This window comes from Lissotriton vulgaris, chromosome 3_1 (assembly GCF_964263255.1).
Source record: "Lissotriton vulgaris chromosome 3_1, aLisVul1.2, whole genome shotgun sequence".
Classification (NCBI taxonomy): domain Eukaryota; kingdom Metazoa; phylum Chordata; class Amphibia; order Caudata; family Salamandridae; genus Lissotriton; species Lissotriton vulgaris.
The window spans coordinates 1,572,889,177-1,572,903,537 of NC_141689.1; the positions used below are offsets into that span (position 1 = coordinate 1,572,889,177).

The window sequence follows — 14,361 nt, forward strand, 5'->3', positions numbered from 1 at the left end:
GGTACAAACCCCAATCCCTTGTTTAATATATTTTCCTGCATCGTTGTTAGTCTCAACGGTGTTAGATTGACTATTAGGTTCCTCTCTTGCTTGTCGATGGCTGATTGGGGAGGGACCCGGTCATGCTCCTGGTTGTCCGTGCGTTTGGCTGTTCCTGGTCTTGCCAAGCCACGTTGTTGCCCTTCCGGTTTCTTCCTCGTGTGGTCTGGCGTGTGCCTAAAAAAGGCTGTTGTTGGCCTCCAAAAGGCTGCTGTTGACCATAGAAACCTTCGTTATATTCCTGGTTCCACTGTGGGTAGCTCATTGTTCCTGGTGGTGGTCCAAATTGGAAAGGGTTGAATTGTGGGGGGCCTAGGTATTGTGGATATTGGGTTTGCGGTTGGTAACCCCTCCATCCCCTTTGTTTAGGGAATTGTTGTCTTCGTTGTCTCCAACCTCCTCGTCGTTGTCGGGATCCTCTATTGCCACTTGAATTTGATCCTGAGGAGCCAGTGTCTGAGACATCGCTGTCCGCATCACTATTAGTATTCCTGGAGACATAATCCGCTTTCGTGTATGGGTACGCGTTTTCCGGGGTGAATTTTGCTACATCTTTGGCCAGTTTGTTTGTTTTGCTTTGTTTCAAAGTGAACTCAAAGTCTGTCATCTGCTGGTTCAATTCGTCCAGCCTCGTTTTTAACTCTTCTGGACTTATGTACGTGTTGAGCTGGACCTCTATCTTGTTAATTTCAATTTTTAGTTCCTGCGTTATTCTGGCGGCAGTTTTTACTATAAGTACCAACCAGTCTCTCGAGCAGTGCCAGGATATCAATGACCATTCCTTTTTAAATACTAAGTCATTTTGAAAAATGAATGGTTCGTTTTTAACAATCAGTCCCGGTGGTGCCATTTTATTGCGAAGGTACTCGGTCATGAATAAACCGTGAAGGGCTGCTTTTATCTGACTGCGTCTTAAATTCAGTAGTTCATTCCAATCATTGGTGTTCGGACCAGTTTCCTGGTTGCTTAAGCCTTCAAAGAGGTTGGAGTCTGATAGGATTTTGTCAATTTCCTCCTCTGTAAAGGTAAGGCCGTGTTCGTCTTCCATTTTTGAAAGGACCGCTGGCTTCTTTTACTTAAGGTGTGTGTCTTTATGTGTGTGTTAGGTGTAATAGAAGAAAAAAGGCTCCCGCAGCTCTGCGCTGCCTTGAACAAAAAGTAACAAAGGGGGGAGGTACTTTTTGTTCAAGGCAGCGCAGAGCTGCGGGAGTCTTTTTTCTCCTATTACACCTAACACACACATAAAGACACACACCTTAATTAAAAGAAGCCAGCGGTCCTTTCTAAAATGGAAGACGAACACGGCCTTACCTTTACAGAGGAGGAAATTGACAAAATCCTATCAGACTCCAACCTCTTTGAAGGCTTAAGCAACCAGGAAACTGGTCCGAACACCAATGATTGGAATGAACTACTGAATTTAAGACGCAGTCAGATAAAAGCAGCCCTTCACGGTTTATTCATGACCGAGTACCTTCGCAATAAAATGGCACCACCGGGACTGATTGTTAAAAACGAACCATTCATTTTTCAAAATGACTTAGTATTTAAAAAGGAATGGTCATTGATATCCTGGCACTGCTTGAGAGACTGGTTGGTACTTATAGTAAAAACTGCCGCCAGAATAACGCAGGAACTAAAAATTGAAATTAACAAGATAGAGGTCCAGCTCAACACGTACATAAGTCCAGAAGAGTTAAAAACGAGGCTGGACGTATTGAACCAGCAGATGACAGACTTTGAGTTCACTTTGAAACAAAGCAAAACAAACAAACTGGCCAAAGATGTAGCAAAATTCACCCCGGAAAACGCGTACCCATACACGAAAGCGGATTATGTCTCCAGGAATACTAATAGTGATGCGGACAGCGATGTCTCAGACACTGGCTCCTCAGGATCAAATTCAAGTGGCAATAGAGGATCCCGACAACGACGAGGAGGTTGGAGACAACGAAGACAACAATTCCCTAAACAAAGGGGATGGAGGGGTTACCCACCGCAAACCCAATATCCACAATACCTAGGCCCCCCACAATTCAACCCTTTCCAATTTGGACCACCACCAGGAACAATGAGCTACCCACAGTGGAACCAGGAATATAACGAAGGTTTCTATGGTCAACAGCAGCCTTTTGGAGGCCAACAACAGCCTTTTTTAGGCACACGCCAGACCACACGAGGAAGAAACCGGAAGGGCAACAACGTGGCTTGGCAAGACCAGGAACAGCCAAACGCACGGACAACCAGGAGCATGACCGGGTCCCTCCCCAACCAGCCATCGACAAGCAAGAGAGGAACCTAATAGTCAATCTAACACTGTTGAGACTAACAACGTCGCAGGAAAATATATTAAACAAGGGATTGGGGTTTGTACCTACTCACAAACCGGACATATTCAGACTAAACATGGAACTGCAAGAGTTCTTTCGGAAATTGAAGCTACAAGCTTTTTTCAAAGACAAACCACCACCAGAGGACAAAACAGACACCGGCTTGTAGTTAAAATCAACCTTCACCCCGCCGGACTCTGCGATACCGGTGGAAATCTTAACTTTCGAAAAAGCAGTCATCACAGAGGTTAACCAACTTAACACCAATGAACGGAACACCTTCCACAACACCAGTGGTGACGAACATCGAGCCCTGAGGGAACTAAAAAACAATAGCGAACTAGTTATAAAACCAGCAGACAAGGGGGGAGCCATCGTACTACAAACCCTTGAGGCCTATGATACGGAGTGCAGACGTCTATTATCAGATGAACGTAATTACAAAATCCTACACGAAGATCCAACGGAAAGATTACGCATCAGGATTGGTGGAATGGTGGAGGAAGGCTTAGCCCACAACTGGTTGAGTAAAAAAGAGGCAGACTTCTTACAACAACCATCACCAAGGATACCGTACTTTTATTGCATCCCTAAAATCCACAAAAACATCAGCAACCCACCAGTTAGACCAATCGTCTCCGGGATTGGGTCTATCCTGGAACCCTTGTCAAAGTTTGCTGACGCATTTCTCCGTCCTTTGGTACAATCCACCAGTACCTACCTAAAAGATACCAAGGCCGTATTACAACTACTGGAAGAAAAAGAATTTGACCCATCTAAACAGTTCCTACTAAGCCTCGATGTAGAGAGCTTATACACTAGTCTCCCTCATGATGAGACATTACAAATCATAGGGGAAGTTCTCTTCAGTAGTAGATGGAAATACCAAACCCCGCGTAACCTGGTCCTGGAGTGCATCTCCATGGCCTTGCAAGAAAACTTCTTCCAATACGACCAGACATTATATCTACAGACCCATGGAACAAGCATGGGTAGTACATTTGCTCCGAGTCTGGCTGGTCTGTATGTGTACCACCTGGAACATACCAGGATCCTCAACACAGACAACCCATATCACTCCCAGATTAATACCTGGAAAAGGTATATTGACGATATTTTCATCATTTGGGATGGTGATATGGAGAGCACTCTAAATTTTGTGACATGGCTCAACAATCAGAATAGATTTCTGAAATTTACAAGTACCATATCCAATACAACAATGGTTTTTCTGGATTTAAGCATATACACGGAGGATGGCAGGTTGAAGAGCAGAACCCACTTCAAACCCACTTCCAGGAACTGCTTATTAAGGTACGACAGTTTCCACCCCAGACACCTCAGGGAGAACCTGCCATATGGGCAGTTTTTACGCCTCAGAAGAAACTGTACAGAACTGAATCAGTTCAATAAGCAAGCTAAGGACCTCAAAACGAAACTAATACAGAGGCAATACCCAGTTAAAACCATTGACAGGGCAATGAAAAGGGCCAGGAATAATCACAGGGATGCACTCCTTGAAGATAATCCGAAAAACAAAGAAGTGGAAAAAAGACCAATATGTGTCACAACATATACAACCATGTCCAACGAAGTATCGAAAGTAATCAACACACACTGGAGGATACTAAACTGTGGCCAGTTGGACTTTGAAAAGCCAATGTATGCACATCGTAGGGGCAGAAACATCAAGGACATACTGGTACACACAAGACCTCGCCAGAACCCTACAGGCAGACAAACCACCATAGGAGTGCAAGGACATTTCCCCTGTGGAGATTGCAGCAGTTGCCACCTAACTCACAAAAGCAAGATCATACATTTCAGAAATGGCACATCATGGGAGCAACGAGAATTTTCAAACTGCAACACAAAAAATGTAGTCTACATGATTACATGCCCATGTGGCCTTGAGTACATAGGCATGACCTCCCGACCTGTGAAAGTGAGAATAGGAGAACACAAAAGCAACATACGATGCAAAAAAACAACCACAAAAATGGCATCTCACTTTTTGGAACAACAACACTGCGTCAATGACCTGTACTGGACCGTAATTGAACGTATGCCATCAGAAACCGGCCTACTTCAGAAAGAACAACGTTGGGTCTTTCGTTTGGGTACCCATCTGGACGGCCTAAATGATGATATCCCTTGGGGTCAATTGTCTGGATAAAACCCAGAAGACCCTGGAGTGCATTTAATATGCATACAAAACTGTATCACAACGGCTCCCATAAATCTATAAACTGTGATAGCCATATCTATGCTTCCTCCTCCCCTTCCAATCCTCTCATAAGCCCAGGTTAAAAAAACTCACTGATTCATCCCCCCCACACACTAGCCTAAGAGCCGCGTAAAAGTAAGCTGAACCAGAGTCTTTAACAAAGGAGTAGTGTACCAAAGCGCATTTCTCGTAAACCACACCATCTACCCATGCGCCTAGTAGTAACGACTATCTGGCTAACCTATGACATACACGCATGCGCACTTTGGGTTATAAAAAGTCACTAGTTGATTTTACATGCTCAGAGCGACACATGGTACTCCTCAAACAGGTCTATGATCATGATAGGCTCAGAGGCGGATGTTCCATATATGGTCTGCACACCACATCCGTCAATTAACGAATCAAGGAGCACTACAGGCCCCTTATATACCACAACCCTGAACGCTAAGCATTACCAGCGGAGCATCGCAGGGTGGTGGAAGGAGGCCTACTTAGGCGGACTTTGTGAGTATTAGAGAAAACATTTCTGCAGACACTTACCTGGCAAAAACCCGGACAGTGAGTAAAATACTGAAACCGACTTTTTACCCACACAGATTAAGAGTCCACCTACCTACCCTGGCGTTCTGGACATGCTCATGAGGCAGAACAAGACAGTCACAATGAGTATGATTTTAGAACTATTACAAACTGATAGTGTGTCATTTATGTGTTTTGTGTGTGTTTTTCCTTTACAGGTTTATTTAACCGTTTGGGGCTCCAGGTGACTGCACCTGTCTGAGCCATTCCCGTGTGGAAACCAAACTTATTCATCTCTTCTTTTTCTTTTTAGGACATGCAATTGCATGATCCCAAGAAACCGCTGTAGGCACATAATAGCCTTATTTTCACTGTAAATATGTTCACTTTTTTCTAATTTAAGAGAAAAACATTTTTTCTTAAAGAAACGTGAGTAGGGTTGGGAAGTTGTGCACCCGTCCTGAAGAAGGAACACCCAGTTCCGAAACATGTCGACGCACACCAGAGGTAGTGTCCATAATAAAGACTACTGACCTCACCTTGCACCTTTTTTAACAACACCAGCCAGAGGTTCCGAATAAAGTTTTTTCTTATAACCGACTGGCCAGGTGTCTTTTTAAACCCTCACCACACCCTTCACTCACATTTTCCCAATACCCCATCATATGCACGTAACACACACCACACATAGTCAACCTCTTCAGTGCTCCCGCGTAGTCGCTGGTCGCAGCACGCCGCATCCCTCTAGCGGGATGCGAAGACCCCGATGATGAAGCATGACACCAAGGGGCCTGTTGGTGTGTGAGGGGTATTTAACAAAACACTGAGTGTCCCCCATCCTTGAGGTGTACACTCCGAGTAGGATTCTTCTTGTTTAATTATCAGTGTCCGTGGAGTGAGAATCCTGTCTCTAAACTCTACCTCCCCCCTTTGTTACCTTTTTTTTTTATAATTGAATATATGTAATTCTTTGCAAAGATCACATCATAAAGAAATTGACTATTTTGAATGCTGAAGAACACTTAGCATTTGTACTGGATTCTACGAGCCAAGTAACAGCAGACCCCTCAATTCACCCCTCCCAAAGCCCTCAAGTTCACCGTTGCCCGTGGTCACCATACAGGAGACAGGAACCAAACAAATGCAAAATCAGTTGATTGATTTTGATGGAGCGTTGGCTGACTTGGCATGCTTTAAAATGATTTATTTGCTTTGTTTATTTTTAAAGTGGTAGAAAGCAGGAAATGAGACAAGCTTATCCCACAGGAACAAACCTAGACCCCACCAGCAGCAAAACTAGCCTTTACGTTCCAGCCCACCAAAAGCACTCTGTGTCAGGTAGTGCTATTCTAGGCCTGCTTCACTGCTTGATGTTTTCTTCTAAAACCTAGATCTGATGTTCATCATTCTTGCCTTAGCATCTGTTCATTGGCTATCATTGCTTACTGAATTAACCTTTCACAGAATTGTTTCTACTGCCCCTATGGCTATAGTTGTCTGTGTGAGGAGCTTACAAGGTTTACTCTCCAGTCAGAAGGGACATTCTCTCTTGGGTGTTGAATGTCATCTTCACAAATGTATGTGTACTCCACTCAAACTCAACACTAACTGCAGAGTTAAAGTATTTAATTTGGAAGCTAACTTTTCTGTTACCATACCATAAAACATAAGAGTTAGCTACAGTTCTTCTGTGAAAGAACACCATTTTTCATAGAGATAAGTTTGCATTCTAGGCTAACCAGTCTACATTATTTTGCCTCAAGCCTCTTCAAACAAATCAAGGTTTTACTTCACTTAAGACAAAAACATGTTAGCTTTGTTCGGAAACATTCTTAAATAAGATAAAGTGCACACTTGTTAAGCTCATTATTAGTTTTGTTACGCAGCCAAAGGTGATTTCTGAAGTGTAACAAATTTCACTAAAAACTTTGTTTTGCAAAATCATTACATTTATACTTCTCATTGTGAGTCTGTACATGGGTTCTTCTTGTTACTGTATCCTAGTAGGTTTGAATAATGATGAAGGTCTCATGAAGGAGAAACTTCATTTGTATGTGATGGTCATTACAGGATCTCAGTGGATCAGCAGGTATATCATAACCAAAATGATTATGATTAACATATCCCCAATGGAGATCTTCTGTTACAGGAAAATAGCTTGAACTTTCAGGTGTTTCAATTTTAACATCCTTGCATTTTTCACAGCTAGCAATGTCCTACAGCTTGTCCAAGAGTTGGTTTTTGAGAAGAATGATAACATACTCTGAGCCTTATTTAGATCCTGGTGGACAAGTTACTCCATCACAAAGGTGACAGATATCTTGTTCGCCAAAAATATAAATCCCATTATATCCCTAATATTTCAATGGATGGGATATTCGTCACCATTGTGACGGAGTAACCTGTCCGCCAAGATCTAAATCAGGCCCTTAGTTCTTTGCTCTATGTGCTAATTTTTGTCCATTCACCTTTCTTATTCTAAGTCAGGACTCTGGTTGTCGGTGTCCAAAACGGAACTCTAAGAATTGGCTTTTGTTGGTGGTGTGGCTTATTGGTTAAATGTTGGTTTCACTGCTTGGTTTGCTACTTACAGTAATGGTACTGCATATCACTGAAGGCTCTGTTATGTTTCAGAAGTGGTGACTTCCGAGGCCAGTGTTTTTTTCGTCGAGGAGGACGGCATTGTACATTGTGAAGATGCCTCTGAAGAAACAGCGGAAGCTCAAATTAAGCAAGACAACATCTTAATTGAAATTCCTGCTTCAGGTATTTATTTATAATGTTCTGTATCTGAGGCAGTAAAATATTGATAAATTGCATTCCAACGCTGTGTGAATGCCTGGACTTGCATTTATGATGATATATTCAGTTGTTAAAATATAATGGTGCTTCGTAAGTGAAACAGACAATATGTTAGTTGGAGCTAAGTAACTTTCTGAGACTGCCTTCACATCCTTCTGTCATTAGACTTTGGGATAATGCCTATAAGTGGCTACTATTCCTGCTTTTCTTTTAACAAACCTGTAAGGAAATGTCTCTTTCTCTAGCAGGGGATTTCCATGTATAGTCATAAGCGCTGAATTGTCCCGCCCATGTGCGGGGACCCAGAAGCAAAAAGGCCGTCAGGCTGAAACTCGTTGGTGTTAGACTGGGCACTGAAATAAACCTGTAAAAAGAAGTTGCTGTGTGCGGCGTCCTTTGTACAAAAAATTGTCTTTTTGGCCATATATATATATATATATATATCGGGTACACCGCGTCTCCACCCAGTGGCAAGGATTCCCACCGCCGCTGTAAAAACTCCACGGACACGGGCCAGATGAGTGCTGAAAGTCTTTATTTGAGCAAGTTCAGCCGCATAACGTTTCGGCTCCGAGGAGCCTTGTTCACGTACCTAAATTCGCCACACGAACTGAGGCGGCTGCCCCAGCCCAAACTTCAATGACGAAGGAACAGACCCGTTTGTAAGTGCTCAATCAAGGTGCTTTATTTTCTCCAGCAAGCCAGCCGCCATTATATATATATATATATATATATATATATATATATATATATATATATATATATATATATATATATACGCACTCTGATATCCACTGCAACAACCTTCATGAGCTAAAAGCCGGATCGGTGGGCGGATCCAGTTTACAGCATGCCTGTCGATTCACGCCGGATGCGTTTCGTGTTAATTGCACTCTTCAGCGGCGCAACAGTCATTTTGGCATAGAGGCCACACCTCCCACCTAAAAATATGAGGCCTCCAATGGGCGACTCGAATGAGTCCACGTTGGTTTGTGGGTCTTGTAGTGTGTGCTTCAGTTGCCTCAGGGCATGTTGAGGGTAGAACCTCTACCAGGCCTCTTGTTACCAGCTTGTTAGCAGCCTCTAGGGAGTGTGTCAAGAAGAAAGGGGCTAACAAATTATACCAGTCCTGGTCGACGTCTAGGACATCGACATCTAGAAGAGGTACGGCGCCGACCTGCTCTCTGTCGATTCAAGGTACGATGTCAAGCAAGCATTGAAGATCAGCATTGAGGCCAGGTTTATCGAGGTCATCCATTGCCAACGGAAATGGTCCAACAAAAAACGGGGGAATCAACAGGGAGCCCCTCAATAATCAACTTGACTAATATAACTTTAAGCCCTAAGGAAACGAAAATCCTTGGCCTAGGACTTTCCTATTGCCCACCGCAAACCTTCGACTATGCTGGCACGCGCATGGACGTATATAGGTTTGTAAGAAAACTCAAACTTACTAAATTTCATCGTTTGCGACCTAAAAACAATAAAGACACTGCTAGCATATCTGTGAGTCCTAATCTGTTAACAGTTGAAGATGCCCCCTCCTTTGAGGAAATTTGGGAATTGCAAACTGAACAAAACACAGCGAATTCAAACACACCACCTGTTGTTACCATCGTCAGTACTGGTAAAGACAAGGCAATGACACCTTTTAGGCCAAAGTCCACTTTCAACCCTATTTCGGCACATGATAATCTGGATATTTACCAGGATCTGATGGTGGAAGATCTTAAAAAACTGTATACCAATACTAACAAAAAGAGCCAAGCCATTGCACGACAAAATCAAAACTATAATCTAGTGATCAAGAAATTGAAATCAGATGATAATCTAGTTGTGAAGCAAGCAGATAAGGGGGGCAATATTGTCCTATGGGCACGAGACAAATATGTAGCTGAGGCCGAAAAACAACTCAGCGACACTGCCTGTTATCGAAAAACCAACATCACAACTATTAAAATGGCCTGGAATGATCTTAATGCTAAACTCTTTGGACGAATTAAAATTCCTTAAAAAAGAATTCCCTGTAATCCCTACGTTCTATCTTTTGCCAAAGATCAATAAGGACCCTCTAGTTCCACCGGGGAGACCGATAATATCGGCAATTGATAGCGCAACAGAAAACTTGTCCAGGTACATTGATTTCTTTTTACAAGAATGGGTTAAAGGACTGAACTCTTACATAAGAGATACAAGTGACTTCTTGAGTAAGTTATCTCAGCAGAGTTGGAATGAGGACTATTTGCTTATGACATTGGACATCTGCTCTCTGTATACATCTATTAGGCATGTTGATGGCTTGAAAGCAACACAATTCTTTCTGGATAAACGCCCCATACACAACACACAGCACAACAAAATGCTTATGGGGATGCTTAACATATGTCTACAACAGAATTTCTTTATGTTTGGGGGCCAGGCCTATCAACAACTAAGAGGGGTGGCCATGGGGTCTTGCTTCTCCCCCAGCTTCGCGTGTCTACACATGGGGCTGTAGGAGGAGCAGACCTTGATGGGACAGCACAGAACAACAATGGAACAACATGCAATTTTGTACCTCAGGTATATTGATGATTTGTTTTTTATCTGGAGGGGTTCCATGAAAGTGCCGCTGATTTTGTTGACAGACTCAATGCAAATGACTTAAACCTTCAATTTACCTCAACAATCAGCAATGTCTCAGTGAATTTTCTGGACCTAGAAGTATATGTTAAGAACAGCAAAATAGAAACCAAACTACACAGAAAGATTACCGCTGGTAACACTGTGTTACATGCCTCTAGCAGCCATCCTCGCCATCTTATTCATAGCATCCCCTACGGGGAGATGTTACGAATAAAACGTATCTGTAGTAGTGAGGAGGAATGTAGAACAGCTCAACTACAGTGTAAATTGCGTTTTTTGGAAAGAGGTTACAGCTTAAGAATGATAGATGAGGCTATCAAGAAAACAACAAAACTTGAAAGGGAACAGGTACTAGATAGTTGTCCTGACCCTACCACTGTAACTGAAACTATGACTCCACCAACAGAGAAAATACAGTGTAGGGCCATAGTCACTTACAGTCAACAACATGCTGAGATCCGCAAAATCTTTTCAAAAAATTGGAATCTTGTACAAGGAGATCCAGTTATAGGTGATCTAGTGAAAAGCAGACCAGAGATCACATTTAGGAAATCTCCCTCGTTAGGCAGTGCTATTGTAAGCAATACCTTAGTCGTTCCTAAGAAGTGGTGGGAACGTATTACAGGTTTTAAAAAATGTCAAGTTTGCAAAGCCTGTAAGCACGCCATTAATAAAACCCACTATACAAGTCCTTTCCATGACAAGCCTATTGCCATTAGACAAAAGCTGGTATGTAAGACAGAATTTGTGGTATATGTATTGGTATGCCCATGTGGCCTACAATATGTGGGAAGTACTCGTCTTCCAGCCCACAAACGCATCCTACAGCACCTAAGGGCAATCTCTGGAAAGGACCAAGCCTATCCGGTAGCGAGGCATTTCGAAAAGTGTCACCATAGCAACCCAGAAGTGCTGCAATATTATCTGGTGGACTCTGTTCTACCTTTGAGGAGGGGGGGGAGACAGAGACAGCAAATTGCGTCTACTGGAAACCCGGTACATCCTCGAATTAAACAGCAAACAGCCTGGGGGGCTTAATAGCACGGAGGATCTCTATACATGTTTATGAAAGGATCCCTGATTTTTCCCACCGGTACTCGTAAAGCTGATGAAACAGTATAAGATCTATATGCTATGTTCGGCAGCCTGCATTTTAATTATGAAACTTACAACATTAATTTTATTTTTTTGCACAGTCACTTTAATTTTGGTTTATATTAACAACCCGCAGGGAAGTAACTAGCAAGAAATATACATTTATTATATGGTACGGATAGTTAACATTAGGTATCGTCCCTACCCACTTGGGTACTATTCAGTAAACACTGCTAAAAGTCATCATTTCTCTGAAACACTATACCACGTATGACAAATCAGTCGGAGTCCTACTGTAAATAAGCAGTTTAAACAAACTAATAGATTCTGTTTAGGACCAATGAGGCTTTTTTAATGGGAATTTTTACCATGATAATCAGTGTAAATAGCCGTATATTTATTGTACATTATGTAAATATATGAATTTAGAAACTATATTTTTCTACAAAAAAGATTGTTTTTAGAATTATTCTAAACATTGAAATTCATGAATTTTTTGCCTCTTGTTGTATACCAATTTTGCAACTTTTATATTGACTGTTTATGCACAATGCAAATGAACAATGTTGTCATTAATTATTCTCGAGATATGATTGTGGTGTTAATAGGGCACTGTGCCCTTGATGATAATTTGATGTATACCTCTTTAACTCTAACAGGATATACTACCGATCATGTGATCAACTATGCTATTTAAAGTTACTTCCCTCCTTCTTTTCATGACATGTGATCAAGCCTCGGCTGAGGGGAAACGCGTCATGGCGACTGGTGGGCTGTTTATTCATCACGAATAAAAGGCACTGATAACGAGAGCACGGAGTCTGTGGCTTTACTCAATTTTCCGGTTTTGCTGTGTGGCGTGGCGTGGCTGCGCTGTGCTGTGCTGCATCGGACTAAACGCAATATATATATATATATATATATATATATATATATATATATATATAGATATATATATATATATATATATATATATATATATCGGGTACACCCCGTCTCCACCCAGTGGCAAGGATTCCCACCGCCGCTGTAAAAACTCCACGGACACGGGCCAGATGAGTGCTGAAAGTCTTTATTTGTGCAAGTTCAGCCGCATAACGTTTCGGCTCCGAGGAGCCTTGTTCACATACCTAAATTCGCCACACGAACTGAGGCGGCTGCCCCAGCCCAAACTTCAATGATGAAGGAACAGACCGGTTTGTAAGTGCTCAATCAAGGTGCTTTATTTTCTCCAGTAAGTCAGCCGCCATTATATATATATATATATATATATAGACGCACTCTGATATCCACTGCAACAACCTTCATGAGGTAAAAGCCGGATCGGTGGGCGGATCCAGTTTACAGCATGCCTGTCGATTCACGCCGGATGCGTTTCGTGCTAATTGCACTCTTCAGCGGCGCAACAGTCATTTTGGCATAGAGGCCACACCTCCCACCTAAAAATATGAGGCCTCCAATGGGCGACTCGAATGAGTCTGCGTTGGTTTGTGGGTCTTGTAGTGTGTGCTTCAGTTGCCTCAGGGCATGTTGAGGGTAGAACCTCTACCAGGCCTCTTGTTACCAGCTTGTTACCAGCCTCTAGGGAGTGTGTCAAGAAGAAAGGGGCTAAAAAATTATACCAGTCCTGGTCGACGTCTAGGACATCGACATCTAGAAGAGGTACGGCGCCGACCTGCTCTCTGTCGATTCAAGGTACAATGTCAAGCAAGCATTGAAGATCAGCATTGAGGCCAGGTTTATCGAGGACATCCATTGCCTTGTCCACCCGCAGGCCTCGTTCAATTTCGAAGACTCCATTATGATCACCGTCGAGGTCCAGGTCGCCGTCAAGGCATCGCCGGAGATTGACGGCGAGGCATTCTCGAAGATCGATGTAGAGGCAAATGAGGAGATCGACGTCTAGGCATACGCAAAGATTATTGTCAAAACACTTTCTGAAGTCGAGGCACCATTGAGGGTCGTCAACATCAAGAACTCTATCGCCGTCGACCAGGCTTGAGGAGACAAGGAAGAAAAGAAGGTGCATTTAATACTCTCTGGACTCTGGGTATTCCAGAACCTACTCCCTGTGCTCTGAGCATCATCCAGCACTGCCTTCAACTCCTCCACCTCCTCCTCCAACTCCTTCACCTCCTCCGCCAACTCCTCCACCTCCTCCGTCACCTCCACCAAAGTCTTCCACCACAAGCTCCAATACACCACGGAGATCAAGGTCTAGATTGCGCCATAATCCTACTCTCCATCACCATCATCACAGTTCTCTACATACTTCGACTTCTTCTCATCGTACCCATCATCTTCGTCATCATCATTCACGCTCAAGATCCTCTATGTCTGCGCATCGTTACTCCTCAACACTAACTGACTCTTGACCACCATGTATTTCACCGGTGGCTGATGCCTCCACTTTTCAAGACGTTCTAGTCATGGGAGCTACTAAACTAAGAATTCCTTTATTAACTCCAACACCGACAACATCTGTCATTTTTGAGACCCTGCAACAGAGATCCATAGCTAGGCCCATGTTACCACTTGTACCAGGTCTTCTTGCACCGGCAATGGAGCTCTTTCTCATTCCAGCCTCCGTCAAGACAGCGCCTTCTAGGCTTCACAGAAGTATCGTCCTGCAGGGCAGGATCCAGCTTTCCTCTGCACTGGCCCGGCACCTGATTCTGTGATTGTGGTAGCGGCATGAAAACAACATGCCACTACTCCTTC

The 14,361-nt window shown here is 43.1% G+C and overlaps 1 protein-coding gene across 1 annotated transcript in view; it reads left to right on the forward strand.

The window, feature by feature from the left end:
* The window catches only part of SHOC1 (shortage in chiasmata 1), a 1,715,507-nt gene that overhangs the window by 656,860 nt on the left and 1,044,286 nt on the right, over window positions 1-14,361 (forward strand). Inside the window, exon 13 of the mRNA XM_086963751.1 lies at window positions 7,753-7,884. Coding sequence (XP_086819877.1) covers window positions 7,753-7,884 — 132 coding nt within the window. The remainder of the gene's footprint in view (window positions 1-7,752; window positions 7,885-14,361) is intronic.